General features: G+C 38.3%; 1 protein-coding gene across 5 annotated transcripts in view; it reads left to right on the top strand.

The window, feature by feature from the left end:
• The window catches only part of nlgn2a (neuroligin 2a), a 440867-nt gene that overhangs the window by 410563 nt on the left and 11490 nt on the right, over positions 1-18814 (top strand). For all 5 annotated transcript variants that reach the window (XM_072913207.1, XM_061960378.2, XM_061960372.2 and 2 more), the window contains 2 exons: positions 10440-10625; positions 16797-17062. In XM_072913207.1, coding sequence (XP_072769308.1) covers positions 10440-10625; positions 16797-17062 — 452 coding nt within the window. The remainder of the gene's footprint in view (positions 1-10439; positions 10626-16796; positions 17063-18814) is intronic.

The following is an 18814-nucleotide window of genomic DNA, read 5'->3' as shown; positions in this document are numbered from 1 at the left end:
TTTATTTATTTATTTATTTATTTATTTATTCATTATTAATCAATCCAACAAAACAATACACAGCAGTACCATAACAATGCAATCCAATTCCAAAACCAAACCCGACCCAGCAACACTCAGAAGTGCAATAAACAGAGCAATTGAGAGGAGACACAAACACGACACAGAACAAACCAAAAGTAGTGAAACAAAAATGAATATTATCAACAACAGTATCAATATTAGTTACAATTTCAACATAGCAGTGATTAAAAATCCCTCATTGACATTACCATTAGTCATTTATAAAAAAAAAATTTAAAAAATGAACAATAGTGTCACAGTGGCTTACACTTGCATCGCATCTCATAAGCTTGACAACACACTGTGTCCAATATTTTCACAAAGATAAAATGAGTCACATTTTTGGTTCATTTAATAGTTAAAACAAATTTACATTATTGCAATCAGTTGATAAAACATTGTCCTTTACAATTATAAAAGCTTTTTACAAAAATCTACTACTCTGCTTGCATGTCAGCAGACTGGGTTAGATCCTGCTGAAATCCTATGTATTGAATGAATAGAGAAACGTTTTGAATCGGGAAAAAATCGTTTTTGAATCGAGAATCGCGTTGAATTGAAAAAAAAAATCGATTTTGAATCGAATCGTGACCCCAAGAATCGATATTGAATCGAATCGTGGGACACCCAAAGATTTACAGCCCTAATATATATGTATACATATATGTATATGCAGTATATGTATACATATATGTATATATATGTTTATGTATACATATATGTATATATATATATATGTGTGTATGTATATATATATATATATATATATATATATATATATATATATATATATATATATATATATATATATATATATATATATATATATATATATATATATATATATATATATATATATATGTATGTATGTATGTATGTATGTATGTATGTATGTATGTATGTATGTATGTATGTATACATATATGTATGTATATATGTATGTATGTATGTGTGTATGTATATATATATATATATATATATATATATATATATATATATATATATATATATATATATATATATACATACACACATACATACATACATATATATATATATATATGTATATATATGTATATATATATATATATATATACACAGTTGGTTTTGCATAATGGGGCTCTTTAATGCAAAATGGGATCCAAAGTTTTTACTCTAAAATACAAGTAGAAATTGTTGTTTTTTGGCTTAAAAACGTGGGTGTGTATGCGTAATTAAGCGGAATGTTGTTAATGGAAATGCATGCAAATTAATTACCGTGTTGGTGTGTCTCCTGGAAGAGGATATTTGAAGGACAACCAAGAGAGTTTTTTAAAGAGGACAATAATGTACATGAAAAATATTTTCAGTGGCCTTATCCAACAATCCTCTTCAAAGTTTTCATTTGCTATCTCTTGATGAGTAAATTATGTTGCGTCATTTGCATATTTCAATGACAGTGCCCCACCAGAGGAAACTGATTAAAGGTTTTGTCCCTCTTATTTTGAAAGGGCAGCCTGATCATTCTCATGTGTTGCAAACCAATAAATACAATTGTCATTCTAAAGCAACATCAATGCAAAAAAAACAAAAAAAAACATGAATGGCAGCAAGCTGAACAACCTCCAAGCTCAGCTAAATTTCAACCCAGTGTTAGGAGGATAAAGAGGAGGGCTGGTAGTATGTAGGCCAGGTCTGTTTGAAGTATTGCAGTGTTTTGCTAGAATGTAGCGCAATAGCAACAGTCCACGTTTAGCTCCTACACGCCATTCAACAACAGTGCCCACTTTAATAGGTACACCTGCACACTGAGACACAATACCAGAATTTCAAGCATTGTTCAGCAGAATTCAAGCATGCAACCTGAAAATTTAAGGTTGCTTTATGTTGGAATTTAGACAGATTAGCATTAATTATCTACAAAAGAGGTCTTTACATGTCATTGCCCTCTGACAGTGATGGGCAAGCTACTTGGGAAATGTAGTAAGCTAAGCTACAAGTTACTCTCGAGTAAATGTAGCTAAGCTACAGAGGAAGCTATCCCGGAGAATAGCAGTCTATGATGTGTATTATTCTTTTTACTACTAGGATGACAGGGGATGCAAAACAATAACTATACTGAAATAAACTGCAACAAAAAACAGTGCAATTAACAGTGCAATACATTTCCATAACATAGTCACTACTGCATAATTTCTCTTGTTATATTCTTATTTTTGCTATTATATTTGTATCCATCCATCCATCCATTTTCTACCGCTTGTCCCTTTTGGGGTCACGGGGGGTGCTGGAGCCTATCTCAGCTGCATTCGGGCGGAAGACAGGGTGCACCCTGGACAAGTCGCCACCTCATCACAGGGCCAACTCAGATAGACAGACAACATTCACACTCACATTCACACACTAGGGCCAATTTAGTTTTATTCTTATTGTTATATGTTCTATTTTATTTTCATTTATACCCCCATTATTTACGTTTTCCTTTTTAAATCTCTAAATCTTTTTAGATCTCAATTCTGTACACTGTTGCTGGAATTTTTATTTTCCCGAGGGAACTCTCCTGAAGGAATCAATAAAGTACGATCTATCTATCTATCTAAAAGTCAGCGAAAGTGACGATACATACATGCCAGCTCGGACTGATCCAAAGTGAGAATGCTTGCATCAGTTGCATTACCATTGCATGTTTAACACACGCATAAGCATGCTCTGTTGGGAGCTGGCCTGCTTTCTCGTGTATGCATTATGACACGCATAGCTTTAGAAGGCATGAAAACAATATAGAGAGCACATTGATGTAACACACACACGCAGGAGAGGCAGCAGATCGACAAAGCTTGAAAGGAACTCCATTGAGAGTACACACGCCTGCTGCCATAGAAATGTACACTGACATTCTTCTCTTTGTGGTTGATTTTTGCCATTCTTACATTTAAATGTATAGAATAATTTTATATTTTGCAGGTCACAATACGACGTCATTTTTGCCATAGCTTGTTTTTAGTTGAGTTTTATGAGGTTGTTTATTGTCAGTGCGCAAGAGCAAGAAAAAATGTCCACACAGCATGTTTGCGTTCAAAAGTGCAAACGTTTAAAAGGCAGAAGTCTATTTGCATCGTATTGGAGATAGATCCTTTGATTGGTGTGTGTGTGTGTGTGTGTGTGTGTGTGTGTGTGTGTGTGTGTGTGTGTGTGTGTGTGTGTGTGTGTGTGTGTGTGTGTGTGTGTGTGTGTGTGTGTGTGTGTGTCCTTGTATTTCTTCCCTTCTTGAGACATCAACAAGAAAAAGTACCTTCCATATATGGACCAATGAACAAGTTAGGACCAAAGTCTTGGTCCCAAAACAGAAAAACATTGCTATGTGAAATCTATCAAAATTAGGGTGGTCCCAAAAAGGAGGGATTTTTCAAATTGACCGAGTGTCGGTTTTAAAAGTGCTCCCCCTCTGGTCAACATATGTAATAACAAGTGTGTGTAAGAAATTTGGCCAAAATTGATTAAAACAAATAAATAAAAATGTATTTACAGACATACTGTAATAACTTGAAGTAAATAATGAAGATTAAAAACCAATTACAAACAAAAAATAAAAAAATAACTAAAAGCAGTCTTTTTCTCACAACATGTCGGCTTTTTTCTTATTAAATTGGGAACAATTCCTCGTGCTCTTTCTGTTTCTGTAATATTACAATATTTTTCTCGTAAAATTATTACTTTTTTATGTAAAATTATTACATTTTAATGCAAAATGGTGACATTTGTCATATAAAATTCGGACTTTTATCACAATATTGCCAATTTTTTTTTGTTGTTCTTGTAAAACAGTGACATTTTTGGAGTAAAATGATGACTTTTGTCATCATTTTGCCAAGTAAAATTCCGATTATTAATATAATATTGCCAACATTTTTAAAGTGTTCTTATAAAATTGTGACTTTTGTCGAATAAAATTACGACTCTTTTCATAAAATTGCCAACATTTTAAGCTTTTCTTGTAAAATTGCGACTGTTATTGTGTAAAATTCCAACTGTTATCATAATATTGCACAAATGTTCTTTTTTTCTTGTGAAGTTTTGACTTGCGTTGAGTAAAATTACGACATTTATTATAACACTGCCAAAATTCTAAGTTTTTTGGGGGAAATTGTGACATTTTTCTTGTGAAATTCTAACTTGAGCTTTTTTATATTTGTATAGTATGTATATATTATTAATGTTGTTAATGCACTTTTTTATATATCTAGAAAGGGTGGTCCTAAAGAGGTAGGCATTTTTCGGAGGTCTCAAGAAGGTAACAAATACAAGAATGTGTGCGTGTGTGTGTGTGTGTGTGTGTGTGTGTGTGTGTGTGTGTGTGTGTGTGTGTGTGTGTGTGTGTGTGTGTGTGTGTGTCTCCGACCCTTGGTGTCTTGGAGCCAGATGAAACAGTGTTCCTCAATCTGGGCCTGACAGAACACCCACTATCCTCCTCTCTCTCCTCACCGCAGACATTTAAAAGAGCATTCATGCCACACTTTCATCTTGCACACGTTCCTCATCACTTTTGTCCAAACGTCTTGTAAGATTAGAGAGCGTGCGCTTGGGTGAAGAATGGCTGAAGTGGACCGCTGCTGTTATACGCTCGCTCTACATGATGTTATATATTATATTGTAGAAATACCCCAGACAATTGCTGGGTGAACCTGTAGCATTTGCACACCCTTGCACTGTTCAATGAAGGCTTTTTATTGTGTGAGTGCAAGAGTCATAATAACGCGTATGGGCCTCTTTTCAGTAGGAATGCGTACCGATTCTGGTGACGTTCCTAATTGGTCTGTTTCATTAATAGTGGCTACTAATTTTGCGGCACTGACATAATTTTTCTTATCTTTTAAGGGGCGCCTTTGGCGACCCGTCAGTGTTCCTGTTCTGTAACCCTGTACACTGTTTGTTTGTCTAATCTTGAACGGGTTTGTGCTGAAAACATAGTTTTGTTGTAATGACAATAAAGTCCTATCCTAATCAACCAAAAATTTGGTAATAATCAACATACCATATTTTTCAGGCTATAGACCGCACCGGTGTTTGGGCCGCACCCACCAAATTTTAGAAGAAATAAATATTTTTACATATATTAGCCGCATCAGACTATAAGCTGCAGATAAATACCGGTACAAAAGGTTTTTGTAAATGTTTATTTAGAAACCTTAATTGTTTCCAAACTGTGTCTGTAACACGGCAGTAAAATGGCTGATCAAACAAAACAGAAGTCATTATCATGTACCCACTAGCTGCCTAAGCTAGCTCTCCAATCAGCTGAACAGACTCAATAACTCCACCGTGGCGTTTTGGTGAATTTACAAAACTGGAACAATACAAAAAGAAATCCATCCATCCATCCATCCATCCATCCATCTTCTTCCGCTTATCCGAGGTCGGGTCGCGGGGGCAGCAGCCTAAGCAGGGAAGCCCAGACTTCCCTCTCCCCAGCCACTTCGTCCAGCTCCTCCCGGGGGATCCCGAGGCGTTCCCAGGCCAGCCGGGAGACATAGTCTTCCCAGCGTGTCCTGGGTCTTCCCCGTGGCCTCCTACCGGTCGGACGTGCCCTAAACACCTCCCGAGGTAGGCGATCGGGTGGCATCCTGACCAGATGCCCGAACCACCTCATCTGGCTCCTCTCGATGTGGAGGAGCAGCGGCTTTACTTTGAGCTCCCCCCCCCCCGGATGACAGAGCTTCTCACCCTATCTCTAAGGGAGAGCCCTGCCACCCGGCGGAGGAAACTCATTTCGGCCGCTTGTACCCGTGATCTTGTCCTTTCGGTCATAACCCAAAGCTCATGACCATAGGTGAGGATGGGAACGTAGATCGACCGGTAAATTGAGAGCTTTGCCTTCCGGCTCAGCTCCTTCTTCACCACAACGGATCGATACAGCGTCCGCATTACTGAAGATGCCGCACCGATCCGCCTGTCGATCTCACGATCCACTCTTCCCTCACTCGTGAACAAGACTCCGAGGTACTTGAACTCCTCCACTTGGGGCAGGGTCTCCTCCCCAACCCGAAGATGGCATTCCACCCTTTTCCGGGCGAGAACCATGGACTCGGACTTGGAGGTGCTGATTCTCATCCCAGTCGCAAAACTGGAACAATACAAAAAGAAATCCATTGTAAGTTAATGATAACAACACGGACGCTTGTAAAACCTGTTAGCATATTCGCTAATGCTAACGACACTAAGTTGATTACATTACGATATCACATACAAATATGCATGAAAACACTCCTACAGACATCACACATGGAACGGTTTAGTAAGTGTGACTTGTTTTACTGATTTTGTATAACATACAAACATTGCTTGGAGTGATGAATGAAGAATCCTTTCGAGCAGAAACGCTATGGACTAATAGTAAACGAAACAGAACTTATACATCAGATTCAAGGCACGAATCATGAAGTACATGTTCAACCCGCAGCACCTGCAGTAGGGGAACTCGTCGAAAAGATGGTACCATAGCACAAACAATAACACATAAAAAATCCATAGATTAGCCACACTGTTTTATAAGCCGCAGGGTTCAAAGCGCGGGAAGTAGCGGCTTGTAGTCCGGAAAATACGGTAATACTTCCTTAATTACACTAGCGCGAGGTGCATTCACAAACATTTTAATTTTGAACATTATAACACAAGCAGTCTTTACACACAAACTTATTTTGACTCAAGCCTCTCGCATGGAGGAATAACTAGCAAAACACAGTTGTAACACAGTTGCTAGTCTAAAATCACCACCATGAAAATCAGCTTTATTGGCCAAGGTGTTTGACACACAAGGAATATGACTTGGTAGAATTGTGTATGAATAATGACTTTGTGCTTGAATTGTGTGAGTTATGTGCTTAAAATACTATAAATGCTCAAAAAATTGTATCGCTGCTGGTTACGCTGTAATCATTATGACAGTTTGCTATGGATTGCATTTCTTATTGGGAAATGTATTTTGTAGTTTTAATTATGGGCCTGCTTGCACAACAAGCAAACTCATTCAAACCAGAAGTGAATGGGTGCACGCCAACGTTAGCATGCCTACATTTGATGCTAGCATTTTAACAATTTATAAATTTACTTACTTGGTGCCATCTTCTAAATATGATAACTTCTTCTTTGTTAGCATTCTAACATTTTTGCTAGCATTTTGGCAAATGTTGTTGATACAAACCTGTAAAGCATGTATTTTGATACTTAGCATCATCTTGCAAGTATTTTAACCACTTATTTGTTAACATGCTAATGTTAAAATGCTAACAATTCTGTTATAATTTTAGAACATTCTGTGGATACAAACCTTAAAATTATAGCATTTGATATTTGGCGCAATTATCTTCCTTTGTTACCATGCTAAAGTTAAAATGCTCACATTTTTGCTAGTATTTTAGCAAAATTTGTTGGGATGATTCTATAAAGCATGGTTTTTGTTACTTAGCGCCATCTCGCAGGTAGCATTTTGGCTAAATGTATACGTTTAATTCTAAATAACACATATTTTGATACTTGGCGCCATATCCTGCACTACCATGAGCTTATGTAACGAAATTTCGTTCTTATCTGTGCTGTAAAGTTCAAATTTGAATGACAATAAAAAGGAAGTCTAAGTCTATTATGTATGCTGAATGTTAGGCAAGGCAATGCAAATTTATTTACAGAGCGTAATTCTTACACAAGGCAATTCAAATTGCTTTGCAGAAAATTAAAAGAAGGCAAAAATAGAAATATAGAATTATATTTTAAATAAAAATCAGAAAATACGATTATTGTAAAAATATTTTTAAATAAATTAAAATTAAAATCAAACGAACACTGTAGATAAAATAGTTTCACTTGTCATACGCACAATTAGATACTTAATAATAATAATAATAACTGGGATTTATATAGCGCTTTTCTAAGTACCCAAAGTCGCTTTACATGTAGAACCCATCAATCATTCACACCTGGTGGTGGTAAGCTACTTTCATAGCCACAGCTGCCCTGGGGTAGACTGACGGAAGCGTGGCTGCAATTTGCGCCAACGGCCCCTCCGACCACCACCTATCATTCATCATTCAGTTCACCGGTGTGAGTGGCACCGGGGGCAAAGGGTGAAGTGTCCCGCCCAAGGACACAACGGCAGCGATTTTGGATGGTAAGAGGCGGGGAGCGAACCTGCAACCCTCAGGTTTCTGGCACGGTTGCTCTACCCACTACGCCATGCCGCCCATACTTGTTTGCATGTTAGTATGCTATTGTTGAATTGCTAACATTTTTGCTAGCATTTTAACACATTTTGTTGGTATGAATCTATGAAGTATGTATTTCGTTGCTTAGCACCATCTTAAAAGTATGCTATTTGTTCCCCTGTTGGCATGATGACAATGAATGCTAGTATTTCACTCATTCTTTTTAGGTTTAAACCTAGAAATAATAGATTTTGATACCTGGCGCAACGATGCTAGCTATTTATTTGCTAGCATGCTAACATTACAATGTTAACTTTTTTAGCTATTTTTTAGGTATACACTTATGAGCCAAATATTGATATCATGTTAGCATTTTAGCTCATTTACTCGTCTCTTAAGGAAAATATATACATGGCATGATGTAAAGACACTGTAAAACTGCATTGACACTTACTTTGGTAATTTTGGTTAGCATGCTCACTATTAGCATTCTAACTATCAGCATTATTCAAATTTGCCTTTTAAAAAAGGTTCAAGGTAAGAAATTATCCCACAAGGCAGCAAATCTGGAGGTTCACAACACGTATAGCAGGCCCATTCAAAATTCTGGTGGGAATTTTAGTTGTATCCATATTATTGAAGTATTTAAATGACTATTGTGTTCAACTTGTATGTCATATTTTACTCATTTAAGTTATGTAATGCTCTGTGCACAAGCTTAGTAGATCAACTTTGCGTGCGCTGTCAAGTTTGCACGTATTTTACTACACGCAAACCTTAAATAGAAGAGGCCGATGTGGTTCAAGAGAGATACTTTGCACTTTCTCGCACTCTCCAAATCATGATTACAAATTATAAATTGAGTTTTAAAATTCATGTAATAATAGCAATAACACAGTTAATATAGAAACAAATACACAGCCTCTCTTCCAATTATTGTCTACTTTCAATTAACCCCATGTTCTTTGTTGAGTTTGAGTTTGAGTTTATTTGGAACATGCAAGTATACAACATGATACATCACAATTTCCAGTTTCTCTTTTCAACATGTTTGAAAAGGAGTAGGAAGAAGCAGAGCTTATTTAATCCTACCCTTTTCTTTTACAAAACAGTTGCTAAAACTTTTGTTCACTTCCTGTTCTCAATTTATTCACAATATACTCCATAAGTAATCACAATAAAAATAAATAAATAAATAATGCTCGGTGAAGTAAGTTACATTTCATATGGTGAGATGAGTAAGATTATTTTGAAAATGAATGGATGGATGAAATAAATTCAGAATGTTTATCATGGTTCTTCTTCTTTGTACTTTGTAAACACTTTAAGTTTGAAGAGTTTTTTTAAGTGTATTATGTTAGTACATTGTTTGATTTCTTTGCTTAATCCATTCCATAATTTAATTCCACATACTGATATACTGAAGGTCTTAAGTGTTGTACATGCATACACATGTTTTAAATTACATTTTTCTCTAAGATTATATTTCTCCTCTTTTTTTGAGAAGAATTGTTGTATATTCTTGGGTAGCAGATTATAGTTTGCTTTGTGTATAATTTTAGCTGTTTGCAAATTCACTGTGTCGTGAAATTTCAGTATTTTTGATTCAATAAATAAAGGGTTTGAATGTTCTCTATATCCAACATTATGTATCATTCTAACTGATCTTGTTTGTAACACCATTAATGAATGAAGTGTACTTTTGTAGTTATTTCCCCATATTTCTACATATTATTGTGGTTAAAAAAAAACACTCAGCTGTAATTCTATCATTTATTATAGTGTATGTTTTATGTCCACTTGCATTTTTTTAAATTCCGTATTTAATTGGTAGGGACTCTTAAAAGTTTGATTTAGTAAAATGGGAAAATGTGATGGATGGATCAGCTTTAAATAGTTTGTGCTAACTTTAAATGAGTGCCAATAATCACTGCATGCCAGTACTTGGCTTTCACTCTCTGGATGACCTTTCCTGTTTTTATTAAAAGCCCAAATGAGGAGTCCCATTAGCAACCCAAAGACTTCCATTAATGGAGGTTTAACTGGAAAATATTCCCTTCTTTAGGGGAACAATCGAAGATATACAACCATAATCATCAAGCCAAATGTCACCGAGTTTATTTACATGGGGAAACTTTTCCAAACAAAGCAGTGATTATCTGTCCACGCTGATCTCCTCATGCATTTGTCTCCTCGTTGCAGGTTTTCTCAGCACCGGCGACCAGTCGGCCAAAGGCAATTATGGCCTCCTGGACCAGATTCAGGCGCTGCGCTGGCTCAACGAGAACATCGGCCACTTCGGAGGAGACCCGGAGAGGATCACCATCTTTGGGTCGGGAGCTGGGGCGTCCTGCGTCAACCTCCTCATCCTGTCCCATCACTCAGAGGGTAAATGCTGCGAAACAAACTGTGTTAATGTAAATATTAGTCATTGTTAGTCCTACTAGTTTGTTAGTTATGTATATCTAATGCAGTTCTCTAAAGAAATAATAATAGTTTGCAAGGTTTGTTATTATGAAAGTGCAACAGTTTGTACAGGCTGAATATTAGGGGTGTCCGGATACGATATTGATGTGAGATATTGGTCCCATATCAGCCAAATAAAAAAAAGGTATCTAAAATCTGCGGCTCCAATAAAAGCAGTCATGCAGCGTGTTTACTTATGCAAAGCTGGATAGCCAGTTAAGTTAAAAGTTGAAGTACCACTGATAGTCACACACACACTAGGTGTTGGTGAAATTATCCTCTGCATTTGACCCATCCCCTGGGAGATGAGGGGAGCAGTGAGCAGCAGCAGTGGCCGCACTCAATTCCAACCCTTGATGCTGAGTGCCAATCAGGGAGACAATAGGTCCCATTTTTATAGTCTTTGGTATGACTCGGCCGGGGTTTGAACCTACCGATCTCAGGGCCCAGGGCGGACACTCTAACCACAAGGCCACTGAGCAGGTAAAGATCTAAATGTCTTCCAATAAGCACACAAGTCTGAGTTTTTCTTTGAGTAATTTGACTTATCAAGCCTCTTCTAACATACAAAATATTAAAAGTATGTATTTACTATAATTTGTGCTGATATCGTTTAGGATTAATATTGGTATAATATCAGAAGTGAAAAAGTTGTATATGGACACACCCTGGTGAATATTTTTACTACATTGAAGTTATTTATTGGGAATTTTGAACTGCTAGTGAACAATGCTGGAACACTGATTTTGTCCTGTCCACTTGTATTTAGTATTTCATCAGACAGGCCAAGTGTTCCTTAACAGGAAGCTCTAACGACGAGGCTCTGGCTTCTCCTTGGTGCTATTGTTGTGCTGTACTGTGTTTGTTTAGCAAGTAGACACATGACTATGGACATGATACTTTCTGTCCTTCAGTTAATGTGTACGGTGTGGAAACACGTACGAGTGTGTCATGTACAGTCATGGTCAAAGGTTTACATACACTTGTAAAGAAGATAATGCCATGGCTGTCTTGAGTTTCCAATAATTTCTACAACTCTTATTTTTTTGTGATAGAGTGATTGGAGCACATACTTGTTGGCCACAAAAAATGTTCATGAAGTTTGGTGCTTGTATGAATTTATCTACTGAAAATGTGACCAAATCTGCTGGGTCAAAAGTATACATACAGCAATGTTAATATTTGGTTACATGTCCCTTGGCAAGTTTCACTGCAATAAGGCGCTTTTGGTAGCCATCAACAAGCCTCTGGTTGAGTTTTTGACCACTCCTCTTGACAAAATTGGTGCAGTTCAGCTAAATTTGTTGGTTTTCTGACATGGACTTGTTTCTTCAGCATTGTCCACACATTAAAGTCAGGAATTTGGGAAGGTCATTCTAAAACCTTAATTCTAGCCTGATTTGGCCATTCCTTGACCACTTTTGATGTGTGTTTGGGGTCATTGTCCTGTTGGAACACCCAACTGCGCCCAAGACCCAACCTCCGAGCTGATGATTTTAGGTTGTCCTGAAGAATTTGGAGGTAATCCTCCTTTTTCATTGTCCCATTTACTCTCTGTAAAGCACCAGTTCCACTGGCAGCATAACAGGCCCAGAGCATAATACTACCACCACCGTGCTTGCTTTTCTCCTCCAAACATATTGCAGGGTATTGTAGCCAAACAACTAAATTTTTGTTTCATGACATGGACAAAGATTAGACCTTCTGGAGGAAATTTCTGTGGTCAGATGAAACAAAAATTCAGCTGAAACAAAAAAATAAGAGTTGTAGAAGTTATTCCAAACTCAAGACAGCCATGACATTATGTTCTTTACACGTGTATGTAAATGACCATGACTGTACATGCTTCTAAAACTGCAACAACAAAGTCTAAGAACTTGATTCTCAAAGCCCAAGGCCAACTCAGGAAACTCCATGTTTGATCTGCGTTGTGTCCTTGTCCGTAGACTGACAGGGGACATTACCCCCCCATTAGTTGGCCCCCTGGCTGTGTTAATGGTCCATTGCTCTGCTGCAGAGATCTTTTGGCTCCATCAAAAACTCACATCCATCTAACCTCCTGCTCCCCATTAGCCGCAACACACACACGCCCAAAGGGGGTCTCAGCGGTAGAGCGAGAGGCCCACGGAGCAATCCACTTTGTTCTGGAGTCGGATCTGAACGGCCGCTGACCCGGAGCCAAACGGCCCATATCACACGCCTTTGATCCCCCACCTACCTCTAGTCCCTCGACAGAAACGCTCTTCATTTAGTGACGTAAGAGGCAAACTGCAAAGGACAGAAGCATGGATGAGATAAGAATATGTTGATCCTCAAACACTAGATTAGATTTTCATAGCACTTTTCTATACACTCAAAACGCTTCACAGAAAACTGAGAACAGAAACCCATCATTCACTCCACACAATGGTGGTAAGCAACATTCGTAGCCGCAGCTGCCCTTTTGCGTGGAAGCTGGAGTCGAACCTGGAACCCTCAAGTTGCTGGCACGGCTGCTCTGCCATCTGAGCCACACCATCACTGCATATGTTGCATGAAAACATTCCTGTCACTCATTTTGACTTCCTTTTTTGTTTGTGTGGACGACCTCTTAACCCTTCTTAATAACCAAAACCAAATCATTTTAAAGCAGTTCGCACCCCCCGCCCCCTTTAGAAAGACCCTAATATTTACAACACTTCTTCTTCACACTTTGAAATGGATGTAGCGTTTTTATAATGATAATTATCATACAAAGTCCAGAGCCTGCTATCTGTGCCCTGGACCTCTGGCTGGGGGTCGTCGGAAGCCTTACTTTTAAGATGGTGCCGAGTGTTCGAATCCGTGAGTTTTAGGTGTAAACGTACAAAATGAGGTGCAGAGCTAGCCTAAAATGTTAGCATGCTAACTTTAAAATTCTAAAATTTAGCATTTTTGCTAACGTTGGCATGCTAACTGTTAGCAAATGGTTGCAAATATATTTTATTGAATTTTACAGTCAAAATCACATTTCACAATAAAACTTTGCTCACGCAGACCCTTCATACATTCACACATCCACTCCTCCACACTCACATGCACGCTTGAGGAGAGAGGTGCACTTGGGCTTTAAAAACTCAAGGTTTACAGTATAGACATTATTAGAAAACGTACCCAGATATTGTATATATCCATCCATCCTACACTGGCTCAGGATCAGCAGACGATCCAGACCAAAGCAAGATGGATGAATATTCCTCGGCATCAAGGATCCTCACTAGATCACCTCCCGGTGATCTAGATCAGTGGTTCTCAAATGGGGGTACGCGTACCCCTGGGGGTACTTGAAGGTATGCCAATGGGTACGTGAGATTTTTTTAAATATTCTAAAAATAGCATCCATCCATCCATTTCCTACCGCTTATTCCCTTTGGGGTCGCGGGGGGCGCTGGAGCCTATCTCAGCTACAATCGGGCGGAAGGCGGGGTACACCCTGGACAAGTCGCCACCACATCGCAGCTAAAAATAGCAACAATTCAAAAATCCTTTATAAATATTTTTATTGAATAAAACTTCAACAAAATATGAATGTAAGTTCATAAACTGAACATCAAATCAAGTAGGCTATTCCATTCATTACCATAAACCCAGAGTTTCCCTCATGGCATGATGGTTTGACCCTCACTAAATTGTCTGTCAAAAAGAACTGTGAAAAGAAATGCAACAATGCAATATTCAGTGTTGACAGCTAGATTTTTTGTGGACATGTTCCATAAATATTGATGTTAAAGATTTATTTTTTTGTGAAGAAATGTTTAGAATTAAGTTCATGAATCCAGATGGATATCTATTACAATACCCAAAGAGGGCACTTTAAGTTTATGATTACTTCTATGTGTAGAAATCTTTATTTATAATTGAATCACTTGTTTATTTTTCAACAAGTTTTTAGTTATTTTTATCTTTTTTTCCAAATAGTTCAAAAAAGACCACTACAAATGAGCAATATTTCTGCACTGTTATATAATTTAATAAATCAGAAACTGATGACAAAGTGCTGTATTTTACTTCTTTATCTCTTTTTTTTAACCAAAAATGCTTTGCTCTGATTAGGGGGTACTTGAATTAAAATAATGTTCACAGGGGGTACATCACTGAAAAAAGGTTGAGAACCACTGATCTAGATCATCCCTCCGAGGCTTGATCAGATGCAAAAAAAAATACAAAAATAAAAAGTCACAAAAAAAAGCAAGTAAAATGGGACAAAACCATATCAAAAGTGACACAAAAAAGCAATAGTATACTTGTGAAAATGTTAGTATGCTAACATTTTTTTGCTAGCGTCTCTTACATTAGCTTTTTTGCTACTTTCTTTGTCTACGAGTTCACATGTCACTCATAGAATATATTCATAGAAAGGCAATTTTTCACCAATTCGAGGCCTCTCGGAATGGTGGGGGGTCGAGGTGGGCGGGGGGCGAGGACGGGGGCGGGGTTTAGGGGGGAGGAGTATACTTATAGCTAGAATTCACTGAAATTCAAGTATTTATTTTATATATATATATATATATATATATATATATATATATATAAATAAAATAAATACTTGACTTTCAGTGAATCCTAGCTATATATATATATATATATGTATTTTATTATTTAAATATATATATATACATATAAATAAAATAAATACTTGAATTTCAGTGTTCATTTATTTACACATATACACACATAACACTCCTCTCTACTCATCGTTGTAATTGAAAGTGCAATGCTTTGCAGCCAGTAGCACAGCCTTTGAAGGAGCATAAGTATGGGCAGTGTAATATTCTGGGTTGGAGTCAATAACCAGGCGAGGTGACGAAGTTACGTCTCTTTACTTCATACTTCAGAACCGACTCCCACACTTGCCGTCGGGGTGCGCAATACAACGTAAACCGTTGGCCAACCAAAAAGTAACCACAGAACACTATACGGTATAGCGTTCTGTGGTTACTTTTTGGTTGGCCAAGCGGACGTGACGACAGGCTGTCCTCACTCAGGTCCGCACGGACCAGGAGGGGGCGTGCCTTAAGTCCGGCTGGAAATCGGGAGAAATTCTGGAGAATGGTAGCCCAGGGAGATTTTCGGGAGAGGCACTGAAATTCGTGAGTCTTCCGGAAAATTCGGGAGTGTTGGCAAGTATGCTCTAAGGTGGAGGGCTGCGGATTAAGAGAAAAAAGTGTAAAATTAGCTTTGCCAACCTTAGGGGCATTGACAGAAGTTCCACTGAACACAGTATCACGTTCGTAAGTGGACTATCATACACCAGAAAATGAAAGGCACTTTGCTGGAAGGCTACGACTAGCATTGCTTTTTGTATGCGATCATGCTAAATTTGACAGACATATTTTATACAAAATCTCACTATATGAAGTCTTATTTCCATTCAAATTTGACATCTAACTGCAACATCTAACATCTAACCCAAGACTTGTGTTCATTCATCAGGGAGGCCCAACCCAGCTGCAGTGGGATGCTAACATGTATTAACACATCACTTCAATGTTATCACCTCATCACAACCATCGTCTTCTTCATCACTGACGCTGTGTGTGTGTCATCCCTCCCTCCCACCTCACCCAGTTTCCTCTTCCAGGGGTGCCAGGTAAGGAGTACACCTCCCCTGTTCCTGCCACCACTCATGTCACGAATAGAGGGCGGGTGATAGAATGCCTGATGTGGCAGCCGAATAGAAAACTCTTACGAAAGAAAGCATTTTTGAAGAAAACCTCCCGTCTCGTCTATGCCCGGGCTTCTCGTCTTATAATTGATTTCTGAGGGAAAGGGGGCTTAATAATTCACTGGCCGCCACTCTGAAGCGGAAGAAGAAAAAGAGCGCGCGAGGGGAGACGAGTGATGCGGGCACCCCCTCTAACGAGCCACTTGGGCGGTGGGAGCGACAGAACTAAAGAGTCACAGAGACTTAAAGAAGACGAGCGAGACCACCACGGTTAGAGGACAACTCCTCTCGTTAGGCTCCATCTTCCAGCTTTGAAGACATTCTTAAAAAATTGCAAATTGAAGGATAACTACGCTCTGTATGTTAACGATGTTGACAACATTCTAAATGGCATTTTATTCCCTTTCCAGGGCTCTTCCACAGGGCCATCGCCCAAAGTGGAACAGCCATCTCAAGCTGGTCGGTAAACTACCAGCCCTTGAAATACACCAAGATCCTGGCCCGCAAGGTGGGCTGCACCTACACCGAGACCGCCGACCTGGTGGACTGTCTGAGGCGCAAAAACTTCAGGGAGCTGGTGGACCAGGACATCCAGCCGGCTCGCTACCACATCGCTTTTGGCCCAGTTGTGGATGGAGATGTGGTACCCGACGATCCTGAGATCCTCATGCAGCAGGTGAAAACATTTTTCTGGCGTATCCACATTTTTATTTATAAGAAAAGCTAGAATCAATGCAAGTATTATTGGGCTTATAAGCTTAATTGATTGGAGCTCTCAAATTAAAACGCTTGTATCTCAAATCAACGTCTCACATTAAAATTAATTGAAATCAATTGTAATATGTCTTTTAAAAAGAATAAAACTAGCTTTTAATTAAGAGATATTGGTTGAAAACACTACAATATTATGTATTATAAACAACGACAGTAGTTTTATGAATTAATGTAATAATAATGTACAGCATTTACCTTGCAGAGTAGACCCCTACCGTATCTCCTTCCAGCTGCTTCTCCGTTAAACACACCATCAGAAGCTTCTCCATATTTTCATGGATAAATGTAGTTGATATATTATTTTAACATTCATTCTGCTTCAGTATGGTACAGACTAGCAGTGATAGGCTCCAACTTCTTCACCAAGCGGACAATATTGCTCGATCGCAATCAATCAATCAATCAATCAAAGTTTATTTATATAGCCCTTAATCACAAGTGTCTCAAAGGGCTGCACAAGCCACAACGACAACCTCGGCTCAGATCCCACATCAGGGCAAGAAAAAACTCAACCCAATGGGATACAATGAGAAACCTTGTATCCCATTGGATGTCGAGTGGATCTAGTTAATAGTGTGAGAGTCCAGTCCATAGTGGGGCCAGCAGGAGATCATCTTGAGTGGAGACAAGTCAGCAGCGCAGAGACGTCATCAATTGATGCACAGATGAGTGGTCCACCCCGGGTCTCGACTTTGAACAGCTAGCGTGTCATCTGTGGTCACCTAATAACCTCTCCACGCAAGAGAGGGGGGCAGAGCAGAAAAGAGACGGCAGATCAACTGGTCTAAAAGTGGGGTCTATTTAAAGGCTTGCAAAGGCAAATCAGTTTTAAGATTGGACTTAAATCATGTTTTGATGATTTCTATTTCAATTCTTCAATCAATATCATCCATTTCTCCTTCTCAGCAGTGTCCTCCACACTCACTTTCATCCTTCCCATGGTTTGAAAACAAAGTTTTGTCGATTCCTAGCTTTAAGCTAATGCTGGTCAGATCTTACGAGGTTCATTGTGAAATTGCTACACCAACTAATTAATGGCGTGGATGATCGTAAGTACAATTTTTGACAGACAGCTTTTATCTCAAAACAAGAGTTGGGGCACTCTTAAGTTGAGGTACCACTGTACTGGAAAACTTGGCAACTATTGTGAGTGTCAGTAACGCATACTTGCCAACCTTGAGACCTCCGATTTCGGGGGGGGGGGGGGGGGGGGGGGGACGACGACGTGGTTGGGGGCGTGGCTAAGAGGGGAGGATTATATTTACAGCTAGAATTCACCAAGTCAAGTATTTCATATATATATATATATATATATTTATAAGAAATACTTGACTTTCAGTGAATTCTAGCTATAAATACATATTTCTTTTATTGTATGTATGTATATATATATATATATATATATATATATATATATATATATATATATATATATATATATATATATATATATATATATATATATATATATATATACAAAAGAAATACTTGAATTTCAGTGTTCATTTATTTACACATATACTTGTTGAGTTAAGGGTTGAATTGTCCATCCTTGTTCTATTCTTTGTCACTATTTTTCTAACCATGCTGAACACCCTCTCTGATGATGCATTGCTGTGTGGCACGCACAAAAGTGCTTTCATCAAATGCACTA

The sequence above is a fragment of the Nerophis lumbriciformis genome, linkage group LG05 (genome assembly GCF_033978685.3).
Source record: "Nerophis lumbriciformis linkage group LG05, RoL_Nlum_v2.1, whole genome shotgun sequence".
NCBI classification, from domain to species: Eukaryota; Metazoa; Chordata; class Actinopteri; order Syngnathiformes; family Syngnathidae; genus Nerophis; species Nerophis lumbriciformis.
Note: the sequence above shows the minus strand (reverse complement) of the source record. Positions and strands in the feature narration are given on the sequence as shown.